The sequence below is a fragment of the Quercus lobata genome, chromosome 12 (genome assembly GCF_001633185.2).
Source record: "Quercus lobata isolate SW786 chromosome 12, ValleyOak3.0 Primary Assembly, whole genome shotgun sequence".
NCBI lineage: Eukaryota > Viridiplantae > Streptophyta > Magnoliopsida > Fagales > Fagaceae > Quercus > Quercus lobata.
The window spans coordinates 39681124-39700019 of record NC_044915.1 but is presented as its reverse complement, the minus strand read 5'-3'; the positions used below and the strand labels follow the sequence as shown (position 1 = coordinate 39700019).

The window sequence follows — 18896 nt, the reverse complement described above, 5'->3', positions numbered from 1 at the left end:
GGATGTGGAGGATGATGATGTCGCTAAGGCTCGAGGGAGGAGATGTTGTTGCCAGTGGAGGATGGCGGCATTGCGTGGAGGAGGACGACGGTCTTGGGGTCTTGTTAATTTTATTGGGACTTTTGGTTTGATTTGGCCCACTTGAACCGGGTTAGATATTTTCTTTTATGGGTTTATGGTATGTCTTATTTTTGAAAATAAAAATAAATACTACATCAGTTTAAAAAATATCACATCACTATTCCGTTAGTCATATAGACAATAATATTAACAGCAATTAACAAATGATTAATAGCACTTAGTTTTGAAACTTGAGGAACTAACAGCACTTAATTGAAATTTAAGGGACCAATTGTGCACATCAAGTAAACTTTAAGGACCAATAGTGTAGTTTTATCTCTTTAATTTTTACCTTGTAAATGACTCATTGGTGGCTGGGTAGAAACCTACATCCTTTGCAATTCTATTAAGGAGATTTATGGTGATAAAGTTGTTATTAGTGGATATGTATGATCCATTTTTAATTCTATTGAATTCATTTTTTTCATTTAAGTAAGGGTATTAAGATTAATCAATAGCACCATAATTTCTATGCAACTATTTTTTTTTTTTTTTGAGAATCTATGCAACTATTAAAATGTAAGGAAAAGTGTATATAACCCATGATAATGATTCTTGATAAATCAATGTTGGTATAAAGAAGCCAGATTATTTTCCAATTAAGACACCAGTATAATTTGATAGTCATCTATATCTCTCCCACTATCGCTTTTTTTTTTTTTTAAAGCCCCTTTTATAGGGAAAATTATTAGGTACTCTCGGAGTATCATAAATGCGTACTTCCTCCTCTCACATGAATGGTGGGTCCCACCATGAATTTTAGTAGTGGGACCCGCCACTCCCTTCTCTCACATGAATGGTGGGTCTCACCATGAATTTAATCAGTGGGACCCACCATTCATGTGAGAGGAAGGAGTATGCATTTATGGTACTCCGAAAGTACACAATAATTTCCCCTTTTATAGATAATGTTTTCTTTTCACAAATTTACATTTTTTTACTTCTGATTTTTATACTTAAAAAAAAAAAAAAAAATAGTTGCAATGAATAATGAATATTTACCACTGCGCACCCTTGGTACATGGTACAGTGGTCACTCCATAAGTATAAATGCTTATGGAGTGTGGGGGGCAAGGGCCGGGGTTCAAGTCTCTAGGAGGGAGTTTCACACACATATACACTTAGATTAAGTTAGAGTAGAAATTCTATCTTGTATTAAAAAAAAAAAAATAATGAATATTTTAAAGGTTTCTAAAAATATATTAACACAATTAAACAAATATTTTTTAATAATTTATTGTGCAAAGCGCAGCTTATTGGCAAGTAAATGAATAAAAGAGAGAGACATAAATTATTTGATTTATTTTTCTAAGTCTTAATTAAGTTGCCAAACGTAAGCTTTTGGTATTAATGTTCTATATAGGTTACATCCATGTAATAATCAATACTGCAAATTTGATAGCCATACATTGAAGCAGTTTACTCTGTATTTTTTTATTATTTGATAGCCAGACATTGAAGCTGCCTACTTCATCTCTAAATTTTGTTGCTTTGGTGGTATCCATTTTTGCAGCAATAGTGACCCGACCTTTTGGTAAGCATACTACAATGCCTTGGGGTGGAAGACATTTTTGTGTTGGTGCATCTAACAATGGCTTTGCTCAAAGGGTTTGGATTATTATTGTTGGTCATTTGCTTCTTGGTTTTGTTTTTGGATGTGCCAATCAGGTAAATTAACCTTAATCTCTATCTCTATTCATCAGCATACAAAAAAAACACTCTGTTTTGATGTCTAATTATTTAGATTTGCATGTTTAAGTGCATTGTCCTTTATTTTTTTTTTGGTACTGTTAAGGCTGTTTTTAATTAAGAACTAAAAGAAATAATTGATAAAAAAACATGTTTAACCCACGTGGGTTTCTTCTTGTGTATGTAATCCATGGGAAAGATTTTGTTTTACTTTTTTTTTGGTGATAATCTACGATTTTATTCCACCAAAAAAAAAAAAAAAAAACCCAAGGCTACATAGGAGAACCTAGGACAAAGGCTTGCTCAGAGCTAATTACATCAGAAAGAACAACAGGGGTTGAGCCCAAATACAAAACAATTAGCTAATCTATTAACTAGTAAGAGATCATTAAGGTAGTACATGGGCTGCCATATGTTAGCTTCTCTTGGAGTTCACTTGAATTCTAAATTTATTAATCGTTTTTATTTTTTATCAAATTAAGATTAATATTACAATTTTTATAAAGATTTCTTATAGAACCTTATGTTTATATTGTGCAATTATATATTGGCACATTTTTTTTTTAATTACAAAATATACAGGTAGATTTACACTAAACAGAGGCCTAACATAACCCTTGTTATTTGGGATTGTGTTTTACCATATCTCAAAATAGATAACTGTATTTTATATGTATGCTTTTTCATAATAATTCCTGATGGAATTAAATCCTAATTAATAACAATTGGATCGAATTATCTATAATTTCTCCACTCTATACTCTTATAATGCTTTTATGAATAAGTTTTTAATTCAATTACTCAAATATTATAACACACAATAAGTATTATATATGAGAAAAAACATAATTTCTTACAAAAATATTTCAAATTGTACCACATATTGCATGGGACATAAATTAGTGTTAATTAATTAAAAGTTTTTATTATTGGAATTTTCCATTAAAGGAAAGGGATCAACCGTCTTTGCATCAATGTCATAGTTTTGTTTTTTTAAACCGATAATTCGATAATGTGATTAGGAGAATTTGAACCCTGGATATCCCATTAAAAACACCAGGAGATACTAATTGAACTATAAGACTTTTTGCCATCAACATAATAGTTTCTTAAACATACCCAATACTTTTTTTTCTTATTATAGAAATTTATTAAAGGTGCATTACTCTAGTTAGAAACTGCAACTAGAAACCCATAACACACAATGGTATACTAACTTTGCCCCCTATCCTTCCTCATGTCACACTTTTTACATGAAATGAAAGTGGAAACAATACGCTATAACCCAATTATGGGGAAAAATCTCTTATGCGCTTGGCCCATGAGATACCAGCTCCAATTATGGTTGTTCTCAAATAAAATAATAATAATAATAACAACAATAATAATAATCTTGTAGAACTTTGACTATATGATCTTAAAAATAAAATAAAATAAAATAAATTTGGTAGAACTTTGACTATATGATCTTAATGGTATTGGTATCTTTCCTTAAACAAAATTTTCCGCAATTTCATGATTCCTAATTCAGATTCCTAACATAACGACTACCGACCCGTGAGTGGCTCCATTTAATGCTCCAATGACAGTTTGACACAAAACAGTAGTGGTTGCGACAACGAAAAGATAAAAGAAAAGATTGCTTTTCCCTCTGGTTCAAGCAAAGTAGGCCAGAAAAATTCCTTACAAACCATAAAGCCTTCACATATTCACCTGTGCATTCTCTGGTTGGATTCTGAAAAGGTTAGGGATGAATTGTCTCTCCTTCTCAGAATCATCATATTTGAGTTTAGCTTACAGTCATTTTATGCTTTACATTTTACTCAAACTCACCACCCAAAACCAGATTGATTTATCCATGGTCCCAAAGCAGTTCCCGGAGATAGCAGAGAGCAGTCTCAATATGCCATACCCAAGTGTGCGACTACAAATTCAAGATCAATATGTAAGCCACTCAAGTAACTTTTTTTTTTTTTTTTTAATTTATATTTTCATCTTATTTGGTACCTCTGTTTCTGCAATTTCCTCTGTTTCTACAATTATACCATAGATATATAGCTACATGGAAAATTGTATCTTTATAAAAAGTACTACGCAGAGAAATTTGGATATATATAATTCAACAAGTGCAGTATGGGAATGGATTCTTAATGAGACATATTTTTTTCAGGTGGTTATGGATAATGGAATAGTACAAGTTAACCTATCAAATCCGGGAGGAATGGTCACTGGAATACAATATAATGGCATTGACAATTTGCTTGAGGTTCTTAACAACGAAACTGATAGAGGGTAAGCTTTTCAAAAAAAATTTAAAAAAAAATCCCAGCAACATCTCTCTTATTTGTTGAAGAACATGATTGTGATACTTGATGGGTTATCTAAATACTAAGATTAAAAATTTAAAAACAGTTATTGAGATTATGTAACAGTTATTAGTTAATCCCACTGGCGCCTTAATATTTTTTTTTAATGATTTTATATGATGATAAATTAATCAAACCAGATTAAGGATATACCGGTAGGAAATAAGAGCAAAATTGTGTTGGTATTTTAGCAATAAAAATTCACTATCCCACCTTTTGTGTTCCATTTTAAGCTCTATCAATGATAACTAGTCACATATTCCTTTTCTTTTCTTTATATGATAATCAAAGTTTATAACAAAAATTAAAAATTTGATACATGCAAAATTTGTGGAATATAAAGTGAAAGACAAAAAGTGAGAGGATTTATATTCCTATTTTAGTAAGTTGTATATTGAAAAAGGATGCATCAATGTACTATCACTTATGACTTGTTTAGATTAAGGGGGAAGTAGAGGGGGATTGGTCGGAAATTAAGCTAATTTCCGGCCATCTCTACTCTACTCCCCTTCCCTTTTCTCAATCCAAATAATCCTTTAAGGATGCAATTTCAATGAACTTACTGAAATTAATTGTCCCATTTCTTTTAACCATGTAGATACTGGGATGTGGTATGGAACTTTCCTGGAAGTAACGGCACAAAGGGTTACCCTGGTAACCCATCAAAAAAATTTAAGGGTTATCTTGATAGGTATGTTTCCCGGCCCTCCCTATTTATGCATATTCTAACAGTAAATTTCCTGAGCTTATGATTATTCTAACATGAGTGCTTGTTATACTTACTTGTTAGTACCTTCACTTGATCCTTACATACCTGCAACTTAAATTTTTAAATGGTGACATTGAGATGCATATATATTCACAAAATATAGAGAATGATTTGAAAAAATAGAATGTTTGAAATGCCTATTTTACTTGTGATTCATGTCGTGTATCAAATCTTCCTTGCTTTGCAACACTCATTTCTTATCAGTCGCTGAATTTCATGTTAATTTGAAGCTAATTCCAACTTCCAACTTCCAATTATTAGCACCAGCTTTTGTTCTTTATAACTTGTTCTCAACTACTCTTCCAATTACAAATTTTGGGTGTCACAAATGGATTATATTTAACTTTTGTTGAATGACTACATGTGATTATTATGGTTGTATCTAACACTTAATAAAAAAAGGAAAAAGGTGGTATATAATCTTTTGCAATTTAAAACTGAAGCTGGTATGCAATCCGTGAACTGATTGCTTTACAGGATGGAAGGGACAAATTTGACGGTAGTTGTGGAAAATGAAGAAAAAGTAGAGCTGTCATTCACTAGAATGTGGGATCCCTCACTTAAGCGCAACCCTGTTCCATTGAATATAGACAAAAGGTACTTGTTCACATGAGCACATCTTGTTATATCAAGATTCCAATCAATGACAATAATTTTTTTAGAACGGCAATGGTTATGTATAACTATGTACTTATTTTCAGGTTCGTGATGCTTCGTGGTTCCTCAGGATTCTACTCCTATGCCATTTATGAACACTTGGCAGAATCACCAGCTTTCGATTTGGACAATACTAGGATTGCATTAAAACTTAGGAAAGACAAGTAAGTAAATTTGATCATCTTCTTTATTTTTGTTAAATATGATAGAATTTCAACCTATAGTATATACCGTATATGATAATTATTCTTTATCATCAAACTATGACACTAATCGGTTTTATTATAGATAGAGTTTAAATCCTAGATTTTTAATCAAATACAAGAAACTTTACTAATTGAATTAACTAAAACCCACATTTATCTTTTTATTAAAGTTTAGATTGCTTGTCTTGAAGAATATTAACATGTCCTTAATTCCCACCCAAAAAAAAAAAAATTAATGCAGTATATATTGAGATATTCAAAAGAAAATATTACACGATTTGACAGCATAAGTTTTTTAAACTTACAGGTTTCGTTATATGGCTATAGCAGACAAGAGGCAAAGATTCATGCCCTTGCCTGAAGACCGGTTACCACCTAGAGGCCAAACCCTGGCCTACCCAGAAGCAGTACGACTTGTCAATCCCGCGGAGCCAGAATTTACAGGAGAGGTAAATCTTCGACTCTTTACTTTTTTGATATCAAGAACAAGTCTTTATAATTGTTCAAAGGTTTACGAAAAAGATAAAAACACTTATATTGAAGGGCAAGTTCATTTTTATTTTGATATTATCACTAAGACATTAAGGGTCCACTAAAAAAAAACTTACAATAAAAAGAAAATTAAATAAAAACACCCAATATTTATAGCTGTAGTGTGCAAAAAGTAGGACAAGTCAATAATAAGTCAAAACTTGCTACTTTTGGTCACACAATTAATTTGAAGATGTGAGATCCTTAATCAACCTTGAATACCCTTGATTAGATGAAAAGAGTTAAATGGAGTTGATAGAATTAGCTTTAAGTGTAAATGTGTGAGTATGGATAAGAAATAGCCTCAAAAGGCCTGTATTGAGCTCTTCGAGTTTAGTTCGAGGTAGTGATTACAATTGGTTTTGAGTTCTAAAAAAGTGAATCCCCTTCCTTCAGGGCTCTCTTTGCCTTATATAGTCATCTAAGTTGTATCTTAACCCTACATCTGGAGGGTCAGGGTTCAATTCCCTTGATACTTGTTCCATCAAGGCCTTACTAGAAGGCTTCTACATTAAGCTATGAGTTGTGTTGACACTGTTTAGGGGTCATTTCCTCATAAATGCGACTAGTTAAGTAGATTCAAAGCATTGAATGCGGAGGTGATTGATACTTTATTTGTCTTCTTCCCCTCCTAGCTTGATGACAAACTTTCCTTCTCATCCTCGGTTTATGCCCAGAGGCCCTTAACATTGGTTCCCGTCCCCCAAGGACATGTTGGTATCCTTGGGTCCTCGGGCATTATAGTCTCCCTATACCTGCAGAGGGTTGCTCATATCTTCCCGAGGACTTACTATCAGTGCCTTCCGAGGTCCGTACTCCCGGCATTGTCCCTAGCCCACCTATTCATGTCCTCAAATTCTTGTCCTCCCACAATAACCTATTTCAGTTTAAGTCTCACGTTTTTTGTTTTTTATTTTTATCAAACTTTTAAAATTATGAAACCGTTTCAATTTAGCCTTTGTCCATCTCCATTATTTTTGACATATTAATTAATCAAGTATAAAAAAAATGGAAAATCTTTAATAAAATTTTGCAATTTCACTTAGGTTGAAAGGTTCAAATTTAAACCTAGTTGATTAATTAAGCGAAATTAAGCCAAGTTGATTATATAACCAATTATGAGTATGAATTCAATTCAAAGTTAATTATATAATAGCAACATTTCTCAAGATAATATAAGTGCAAAAATATAAATGACACAACAATTTGTTGACAACCAATTAACAACATTAAAGAGGGAAAAAAACACATTGAGGGTTTAGTCACAAACATCAAGGAAAAATCCACTAATAAAACTGAAGTCTTTACAAATGAAATTAACTATAACCTTTAGCTGCTTCCTCCTATAGTTACTTACTCACATTGCCACACGTAACCCCAACTTGATTAGATTCTTTTGTTATGGATTATGAAAACACGAACTTCCCACCCAACTTTAAGGACCATCTCAAAGATTTCGTAACAGCTTGATAATTTTCATGTATTGTGACTTTAGTTTGACCACCAAATAGCAGTAACACCGATCTTCAGATATATACTATTTTGTCTTTAATATGTTGGTAAATTGAAAGAGAGTTGATATAGAAATCGTAAAGACATGATGGACGCTCTCACTTCTTGTTGTTTAGCCAACTCTTATGATCCATTTTATACTTTAACAAGTAGGGCTTGAATTCCAAGTCATGAGACAACTTAATAGGCCTAATCAAAATTCAGGATTCACAGTTCTCAATCAATCGAGACTTTATTAACGGTTTGTCGAGGCATAGCTCGATCGATATATATATATATATATATATATATATATATAATATTTCAGTTTCACACACTAAGTAGACATGTTTCACTAAGTAAAACTTTTATTTTCTACTCACTTAATTCATTTTTTGTCAAATTGATTTATAAACTAAGTCTTTCGTGAAATTTGGAGTTTCACAGTTTTCTGTAGTTTTCCAAAATAGTGGATATGGATGAAAATTTCAAATTGAATCTAACCCCGCAATTTGAACCCTTTCCCTCCTAAATCTTCAAGCACTTTGTACATGGGAAGGTGCCAATTCAACTACAAGACCTTTGGCATACGTCTAAGACTTTAATTGACAAAGTTAAGACTTAACCTAAAACACAACATAAACTTGGAAACTTTTTATATAATATCCCTTAAAAGTAATGTTACTAAGAATAGACTTCTCCTCATCGATCTGTTATTGTACTTCAGCCTTTGAAAAAATCTGAGAGAAATCTAAATAGAATAGAGAGAATTTCATTGATCAAGAAAGAATACACGAAGTTAATGAATAAAATACACAGTGCTCTGTTTATATACACAGTGAGCATAACTAACTCTCAAAATGTGGCGCCAAAGTTAGTTAGCTAAACTTCTAGAATTTACACGTGTCAATTTCGACTAACTACTTCCTAGAATCACGGGACTCAAATCCTCAGCGCTCTTGAATGAAGAACTCGTGATGTGGAACTGCTTCAATTGCTTCCCAGACTTCAGTGCTACTCTGGTCAGCTATTGACGCATCCTGTGTGGCTTGGTCCCTGCACTGCCTATCAGCTAGTGCTGCACTCTTTACAACCCTCGTGGCTTGATTAATGCTCTTCACCTCAGCAACAACTGTACTAGCCATCACACTTGTACCTTGTCTCATGCCACTCTGTCCTGCAATATGCCCTGCAGTATGCCCTGCATTTTTAACACTCCCCCTCAAGAGCACAGCTCTTGCCTTGTGACTTGACTTAGGTGGGGAAGGGTATTCTACTACATGAGCAAAGATATTAATTACACCCAATCTAGTGATCAATCTCAAGTAGTTTTCAACTCCTAAGGCTTTTGTAAAAACATCCGCCAACTGATTTTTGGTTGAGACATAGAAGGTCTTAAGTGTACCATCAAGGATCCTATTTCGTACAACATGGCAATCAGCTTCTATGTGCTTGGACCTTTCATGAAACACTGGGTTAGCTGCTATGTGAAGTGCTGCCTGGTTATCACAGTACAACAAAACAGGTCTGTCATGTTTAACATGTAAATCCTCCAATAAATGTAATATCCAAGTCAGCTCACATGTGGTTGTGGCCATTGCCCTGTATTCTGCTTCAGCACTTGATCTAGACACTATACTTTGTTTCTTAGATCTCCAAGACACCAAAGCATTACCCAAGAACACACAATAGCCTGTCAAGGACTTCCTTGTGTTAGGGCATCCAGCCCAATCTGCATCACAGTATGCTTTTAAGTGCAAATCAGAATCTGTGGGGAAGAAAACACCTTGTCCAGGTGTGCCTTTAATATATTGAAGTATTCTGGTAGCAGCCTTCATATGTGGTACTCTAGGTTGTGCCAAGAACTGACTAAGCCTATGTACTGCATATGTGATATCTGGTCTGCTCAAAGTCAAGTACATTAGCTTCCCAATAAGCCTCCTATACTGGCCAGGATTAGAAATCAGATCTCCACCACCTTTGGATAACTTCAATTGCTGCTCCATTGGTGTTTGAGTTGGTTTGCAACCTGTCATTCCAGTTTCTTCAAGAACTTCAAGAGCATATTTCCTTTGTGTTAAACTGATCCCAGTCTTGTTCCTTGCAATTTCCAAGCCTAAGAAAAACTTGAGTGATCCCAAGTCCTTGATCCCAAACTTCTGATCTAGAACTGACTTCAGAGAAGCAACACAATCAAGATCATTACTTGTAATGATCATGTCATCTACATAGACCAGTATTGCAGTGAACAAAGAACCATTCCTATGAACAAATAGAGAATGGTCTGCTTGGGACTGAACAAAACCAAGCTGTGTAATTGTTGCTGACAACTTTGTGTACCATTGCCGAGAAGCTTGTCTTAAGCCATAGATTGATTTCACCAGCTTACAAACTTTAGGAGCAGATGCTGCCTTAGGAACTGAAGCAGAAGAAGAGACTGAACACTCCCCCTTACTGTGAAAACCAGGAGGCAAGACCATGTAAACCTCCTCATCCAAATCCCCATGAAGAAAGACATTATTAATGTCTAATTGATGTAAAGGCCAAGACTTAGCAGCAGCCAAAGCAAGCAAGACCCTTACTGAAACAGTCTTAGCAACTGGAGAGAAAGTCTCTAGGAAATCAAGGCCTTCTCTTTGGGTATAACCTTTAGCTACCAATCTTGCTTTATACCTCTCAACACTGCCATCAGGATTGAGCTTGACTTTATAAACCCATTTGCAGCCAATGGGAAGCTTACCAGGAGGTAAAGTAGTCACATCCCAAGTGTGATTGGTCTCAAGAGCTTGAACTTCCTTGTCCATGGCAGCTCTCCAAAGAGGATCTTGAACTGCCTGGGAGAAGCTCTGAGGTTCTTGAGGACTAGAACCAACTGTCATGAGGTAAGATTGGTAACCAGGTTCCAAGTGAGAGTAGGTGATGCACTCAGCCAGATCATAAGCAGCACCAGGAGCAAATGCAGTACAAGCATAATCCTACAAGTATGCAGGAGGTCTAGTGTCTCTAGTTGATTTTCTGAGAGGCACTGGAGAGGCTGGTACAACTGGTGGAGAAGAAGGGACAGCTGGAAAAGGAACCTGACTAGAACTAGGTGAAAGATCAGTAGACATGGAAGAAGAAGTAATGTCATTGTGAACAACAAGATCAGTAGAAACAGAAGAAGGGAATAAGGCATTATCAATTTCATTTGGAACAAAATCAGGAACACTAATGGGAGTGACAAAGGAATCATTACCTGCTGAAGAAGAGGGAGCAACAACATCATCACAAGAAGGAATGGAATCTGAAGCATCAACAGAAACAGATGCAAAAGGAAAGGAATGTTCATGAAAAACAACATCCCTAGAGAGAAACACACTTTGAGTGGCTAAGTCAAGAACCTTATATCCTTTTACCCCAAAAGGATACCCTAAGAACACACATTTCTTTGCTCTTGGGGCAAACTTTGTTCTATGATTAGAAAGTGTAGAAGCAAAACACAAGCATCCAAAGACTCTCAAATGTGAATAGGAGGGTGGAGAACCAAACAAAGTTTCAAAAGGAGTTTGATTGGATAAAACTGAAGATGGAGTTCTATTTGTCAAGTAAACGGCTGCAAGAACAGCATGACCCCATAGGTGTAAAGGCAGGTGTGATTGGAACATGAGAGCTCTAGCCACATTTAAGATGTGTTGATGTTTCCTCTCAACAACACCATTTTGTTGAGGGGTTTCAACACAGCTCAATTGATGACAAATGCCTTGCTTAGCAAAGAAATCCCTCATGAAAAATTCTGTACCATTGTCAGACCTAATGGTCTTGATCTTTTTAGAAAATTGAGTTTCTACCATGGTACAAAAGCCTTCTAGAACAGATTGGGTTTGAGACTTATGTTTTAAGAGATAAACCCAAGTACACCTTGAGCAATCATCCACAATAGTCAAGAAATATTTGCAATTATCAATGGTGGACACTGAAAAAGGACCCCATAAGTCACAATGTATCAAATCAAAACAAGAAGCAGAAATTTGAGAACTTTTATTGAAGGGTAAACGTTTTTGTTTTGCAAGTGGGCAGATTTCACAAGTAAGATCCTCAACTGAAGTACAAAGTGGTTCACCATTATTCCTAATTGAAACTAATTTGGCATTAGACAGATGTCCTAATCTAGAATGCCATACATGAGTGTTAAGAACAGAAGGTAATGCAGCAGAAAAGGAAGCAGCAGAAATGGAAGCAGATAATGAAGTGGAGTTGCTCCTTTCCAGTAGGTAGAGCCCATTGCATTCCTTACCCAGACCAAGTGTGCTCCAATGAGCAAGGTCCTGGATAAAGCACAATGTCCCAAAGAAGATAAGACAACAAGAAATAGATTTGGCCAACTGACTGACAGAAATGAGGTTAAAACTGAATGATGGAACACATAACACATTGTAAAGAGTAAATTTGTCTGAGATCCTCACAGTACCAATGTGTGTGACTAAAGCTATCTCACCATTTGGCAAATTAACATGAGTATTTAAGACAGTGGTGATAGAAGTAAAGCAAGTGACTGAGTGTACCATATGATCAGTGGCACCTGTGTCTATGACCCAATCAGTGGTATGAAAACACTCTTTATCAACTATTTTAGCAGAAAATATAGAGTGCTGCAAAGTAGGTTTGAAAGAAAAGCTGGAAGCAGTACCTGACATAGTGTCAATGAAGTTGGAATTGTTAAGGGTTGATGAGAGAGGCACACTAGTTGCAGCAGGCACACCATGAGCTTCAGTAGTCAAACCAGAGACACTTCCACTTGTACTAACAGATGCAGCATGATGTTTTTGACTTTGATCAAAGCCTGGTTTGAAAAGAGCAAGGAGCTGCTCACACTGTGCCTTAGTAATAGGACATTGAGCAGATGTATTCTCTGCATCAGTTCCTTGTGGAAAGGAAACCTGATTAACATTGAACTTCCCCTTTTGCTTATAACCTGGTGGATAGCCATGGAGTTTGTAACACTTGTCCACAGTGTGTCCAAGCATGTTACAGTGGGTGCACAAGGGTCTTTCCTTCTTAGGTCCAGCCTTGTTACCAGAATTCCCTTTGGCATTAGCATACATTGCCACTGAATCAGGTTTAGGAATGTAGGCAGAACCATTACCATGACCAATTCCTTTATGTGCCTCCTCTTGAAGAATCAAGGAATACACCTTGCTCATTGGTGGAAATGGCTCAAGCATGAGAATGTGACTCCTCACAGTCTCAAAATTCTCATTGAGCCCCATTAGAAACCTCATCACATAGGATTTCTCATGAGCAATGCTGAGTGTCTTCATCGCACCACAAGTACATGCTGGCAAGGGTTCATAATGAAGTAGTTGATCCCAAAGTTTCTTGAACTTAGAGTAATACTCAGTCACTGACAATTGACTCTGAGTTATCTGTGAAATTTCTTGTTGAAGGTTATAAATCTTTGGTCCATTTCCTTGAGAAAATACATGTTGCAACTCAAGCCACATCTCCCTTGCAGTCTCACAATACATAATGCCACTTGACACATCAAAATGCATTGAATTGATCAACCAAGAAAGCACCATTGTGTTACAGCTTTCCCAATCCTCATACAATGGAGAATCATCTTCAGGTTTCTCAATCTTTCCATTTACGAAGCCTATCTTCTTCTTGGCAATGAGTGCCAGAACCATAGCCCTAGACCAAGATTGATAGTTCCTCATTCCCAACAATGGCTATGTGACCAAGATATTACCTGGATTCTCACTTGCACTTAACAGAAAAGGATTGGGTGGATTGGTCTGTGTATTAGAACTTGAGACTGGTCGCATGGATTGAGGTTGTGTTGAATCAGAGTGATCATTTCCTTCAACAGAAGCCATGAATGATCTTCAAAGCTTGAACAACAAAAGAAACTTCAATGAAAAGAAGAAACAGAAAGAAATTCTCGAACGATTTCTCAGCAGCAAAAAAACGAGGAAATTTTCTTGAGGAAAATTTCTGTTTGGAACGAAAGAAAATCTTCTGGAACCAAACTAAAAGCTAGGAAATCAGTGTAAACTGTGCTAGCCGCTCTGATACCATGAAAAAATCTGAGAGAAATCTAAATAGAATAGAGAGAATTTCATTGATCAAGAAAGAATACACGAAGTTAATGAATAAAATACACAGTGCTCTGTTTATATACACAGTGAGCATAACTAACTCTCAAAATGTGGCGCCAAAGTTAGTTAGCTAAACTTCTAGAATTTACACGTGTCAATTTCGACTAACTACTTCCTAGAATCACGGGACTCAAATCCTCAGCGCTCTTGAATGAAGAACTCGTGATGTGGAACTGCTTCAATTGCTTCCCAGACTTCAGTGCTACTCTGGTCAGCTATTGACGCATCCTGTGTGGCTTGGTCCCTGCACTGCCTATCAGCTAGTGCTGCACTCTTTACAACCCTCGTGGCTTGATTAATGCTCTTCACCTCAGCAACAACTGTACTAGCCATCACACTTGTACCTTGTCTCATGCCACTCTGTCCTGCAATATGCCCTGCAGTATGCCCTGCATTTTTAACAGCCTTAGTTTTCAATATTGAAAATGTACTTGAATTGGTGTTTGATAAGCATGTTTGGCAACTTTAAATTTTCACATTCAATTCCTAAAATCACCCATACTTGTAGTTTTGTGTAAATATACTGTAGCTTTATATATCATTATTTTAATTTTTATTCTCTCGCCTCTTGTCTCATCAAATTCTTCTCTCTCTCTCTCTCTCTCTCTCTCTCTTTAGGAAGATAATAATTAATCAACAAAGAATGAAAAATGATTATTTAAATAAAATATAATGTAGAATAGATAATCTAATGTGAGTGTTATTGAAAGGTAATCATGTAAAAAAGAAAAGAAAAAAGTAAGTTCTTATGCTAAAATAGACAATGGTACTTTACTTTCAAGAAATCAAGTATTGGGTAATTTTTTTCACTTTTTTTTTCTTTTGTAAATTTTATATTATTATATGGATTATAAATATTTAAGATAATAATTAAAATTTAGAGTATAAATTGTGGAGTGATTTAACTTTTTCTTTTTTTCTTTTTTTTTTGTATAGTACTTTATTTTTAAGAAATTAAGTATTGGCGAATTTTTATAGAGTTATATCATGTTTCTTTTTCTTTTCTTTTTTCTCCTTAATTTGATCGATTATTGTGCAGGTGGATGACAAGTACGAATACTCAAGCGAGGCCAAGGATATCAGAGTTCATGGGTGGGTAAGCGCGGACCCACCCATGGGGTTTTGGCAAATCACACCCAGCTATGAGTTCCGATCTGCTGGACCCTCCAAACAATTCCTTAACTCCCACGACGGTCCAACCAGCCTTTCAGTAAGTGAAATATAGTTTCAAATTCTTCATTGTGGATCACATGCATGTACCTTGTGAACTATAAAATGGAAATTGTGTGATATTTTTATAATCTTTAACATTCTCTAAGTGGCACAATAATCTCAGGTATTTCATAGCACACACTATGCAGGAGAGGATTTAATAATGAAATTTGGACCTAATGAGCCATGGAAGAAAGTTTACGGCCCCGTTTTTATGTATCTTAATTCTTTGACTAATGAGGAGGGCCCGAATTCGCTCTGGGAGGATGCTAAAAAACAGGTTTCACATCAAACACACGTTGAAATTTGTAGTTTTATTTGGTAAAAATTAGATTGTACTACTTTGATGGCGAAAAATTAATAAAACAAACTATTTTCAGATGATGAATGAAGTTCAAACCTGGCCCTATGATTTTCCAGCTTCAGTGGACTTTCCATCATCAGATCAACGGGGTAATGTCTGTGGTCGATTACTAGTCCATGATAGGTACATTTCTATGCTAATATTTATATGACAAAACGCAATTAACTAAGTTAAATTTGACTGAAGTTTAAACTTTGAGCCTTGTCTAGGTATATTAGTGAGAATCCTACACCTGGAATTTGTTCTTATATTGGATTGGCATTGCCAGGGGATGTTGGATCTTGGCAAAGAGAATGTAAGGTAATATTATGACAAGAAAAATTTTGGTACCTTATCTTCATAGCTAGGTAGCAAACTTGATTACTTGAACCTGTTATTTCTGATCAGGGTTACCAATTTTGGACCATAGCTAATGAGGATGGCTATTTCAGTATTAAAAATGTACATACTGGTGTCTATAATTTGTATGCATGGGTCCCTGGTGTCATCGGTGATTACAGATACGATGTTGTCATTACCATAACTTCAGGTCTTGTTTTCAATTTGTTATGAAGCTTTTTATATTCATATCCAAATATGCTATTAACTTATTATGCTATAGTGATTTGAAATCGCATATCATGTGAAGTAGGTCTCAGCATTGATGTTGGTAATCTTGTTTATGAGCCTCCAAGAGATGGGCCAACATTGTGGGAAATAGGCATCCCAGATCGCACCGCTGCTGAATTCTATGTTCCTGATCCTAATCCTTTGTATATTAACAAACTTTACGTCAATCATCCTGATAGGTTAGTCCCCTTTAATTTTGAATTTTTCATAACCTGCACATGAAATTAGTATGGTAATCAATTAAAATTAGGACCTAAATGCATTTTTTTTGTTGTGGAGGGGGGGGGGTTCTGATATCATTTAATTATTTATCAATTATTTCAAAAACTTCTCTCTAGCTAATGTGTTAGTGCCATGTATCCAGTTCCAATATTTTAGACGTACTTCTTGTTCTTTTGAAATTAATATTATGAATGGAAATAAGAGTTTGATTTTGTTTTTCTTATGTAGCAGATTTAGGCAGTATGGATTATGGGAGAGGTATGCAGAACTATATCCTGATGGAGACTTGGTTTACATGATTGGGAATAGTGACTATAGAAAAGATTGGTTCTTTGCTCAAGTTACTAGGTTCGAATTTCTACAATATTATTATTACTACCCTTCAATAAAAAAAATCTCCAATATTGCCTTGTTCAGTTGTTTATGATTCGATTCTTCTATTTTTATTTCTTTTAATTGAGTAAAAAAGGGCCACTAAGAAAACAAAATGTGAGGGAATAGATGGGAATGAGGGCTTCAATATTCCCTTGAACGAATTGAGTCATAACATGGCCCCAACCTCATCCAATACACCAATACTTCCAAGCAGTGGGAGGCAATAATTATTTATGAACTAGCGTCACATTGTTGGCACCTATTCTGACCCTTGTAGGACTAGGTTTACTTGACCTATAAGTATATTCGTTTTGACTGTGGGCTCAAGACATGTTTAGGTCCAAGGCCCATGGGCCCTAATATATCCAACATTCCCCATCAAACTAAAGTTGGCAAATCAAAGTTGAGCTTGAATTTGGATGTTGTTACCTTTTTTTTTTTTTTTTTCTTTTTCTTTTTTTATGAGACTATTTGATATGCATGAGCACATTAATAGAAATTTTCGGAGTAATTATTAGATATCTTAAGAGTACAATGATATGATGCTCCCTTCTATTACATAAATTGTGGATCTCACTATCAAAATTAATAATAAGATCCACCATGATATGAGATAAGAAAATATCATGTCATCCTACTACGGAAATATATGGCACTTGTTAATAATCCAGTTAAAGAAAGTTTTTATGGAAAAAGAAAAAAACAATTAATGTTTTGATAGCTTTTTTCATTTTCCATAAAAGTGATGTCAAAACTTTCTTAAAATAGATTATTAATAAATGCTCTAAAAGCACTCGTTAGCATGACCCTTAAAATTTTATGAGGCCCATTAATGAAGAGCACCTCAATAAATAGCCTACACAGCCATTGATGATGGTAAAATTGTGGAAGCGAAAGTGCCAGAGGCCTATCCTAAAGTCGGCTGCGATCACCTCTGTTGTTTCTACTATGGCGGTCTTTGAAAAGTTACCGAAAGGGAAAAATGTTACCATTGGCCTTTTGTGGATGCGTGTTTCTTATTTATAAATGGTGATTTTTAAGTATAGATATATCTAAAAAAAATTTCAGCTCTGTGCCATTTTTGCGATGCAGGAAGACAAATAATAACACATATGAAGGAACTACATGGCAAATTAAGTTCAAACTTGACAATGTTGATGAGAGTGCAACCTATAAATTACGAGTAGCACTTGCAACTGCACATTCTTCCGAATTGCAAGTATGGAACTTCATAATTCAACTTACACTTTTTTTAATTTTCTTTTGATGATTAATTCAACTTTCTCCATTTGTGTATTGCTTATTTTCGATAATTTATTTATATAATGTGAAACAAAAAGCTACTAACAATTTTATTTTAAAAAAATGGAAAGATAGATTTTTGAAATAAAGCTGAAACAAAAAGCACTGTAAAACCTGCAAATAGTACCTAAAATAAGCAAAAAAGATAACTTATAATTACTTCCCAAACTCACAAATATTATTGCAACCGTGTTGTTGCAGTTTTGATATTAACATTTTGCAAAGATAAGTTTAATTAGTTTTTTCAACTTAACTAATAGTACAATTTTTTTTTTTCTTAAAAGGTTCGAATTAATGATCCAATGGCAAATCCTCTCTTTACAAGTGGAGTTATTGGTAAGGATAACACAATTGCGAGGCATGGAATTCATGGGCTCTACTGGCTGTTTGAAGTTAAGGTACCAGGAACTCACGTAGTGGAGGGAAATAATACCATTTTTCTAACACAACCATTAAGTAAAAGCCCTTTCCAGGGAATCATGTATGACTACATTCGTTTGGAAGGTCCCTCTCCTTCAAATTCTAGCAAGAATTCTTGATTAAGAATTTAGCACAAATTTTTCTTTAAAAAAAAAAAAAAGAATTTAACAAATATTTCTGTTGTAGTTAATTATTACATTGTTTTAATAATTCATGGAAATCAATGTTACACAGCGAAGACAGTTTCCTTTTTCTTTTTCCCTTTCTTTTATTTTCATTTAGTACTCTTATTCCCATAATGATTGACAAATTTAATTCTAATAACTAGTTAGGAGATTATTACAATTTTTTCCAGGTAGATATTAAATTTTTGTATAAACTTTTTTTTATTTTTTATGAATAACTTTTTTGTATAAACTATTGTAT

The 18896-nt window shown here is 34.7% G+C and overlaps 1 protein-coding gene across 4 annotated transcripts; it reads left to right on the top strand.

Moving 5' to 3' along the window:
• Positions 1-3407: 3407 nt before the first annotated feature.
• On the top strand, positions 3408-18638 carry LOC115972468 (probable rhamnogalacturonate lyase B). Of its 4 annotated transcripts, none has more exons than XM_031092766.1 (15): positions 3408-3754; positions 3980-4101; positions 4774-4866; positions 5422-5541; positions 5646-5765; positions 6115-6256; positions 15006-15176; positions 15303-15458; positions 15559-15665; positions 15752-15842; positions 15930-16071; positions 16174-16330; positions 16602-16721; positions 17817-17967; positions 18335-18638. In XM_031092766.1, exons 1-15 carry the CDS (start codon positions 3560-3562, stop codon positions 18587-18589), a joined length of 2142 nt encoding a protein of 713 aa, XP_030948626.1. In that variant the 5' UTR covers positions 3408-3559; the 3' UTR covers positions 18590-18638. The 4 variants fall into 4 exon arrangements, with proteins under 4 accessions (XP_030948626.1, XP_030948627.1, XP_030948628.1 ...); XM_031092767.1 differs by having other exon boundaries at positions 3409-3754; positions 16605-16721; positions 18335-18637; XM_031092768.1 differs by having other exon boundaries at positions 3409-3754; positions 17841-17967; positions 18335-18637.
• Positions 18639-18896: the final 258 nt, after the last annotated feature.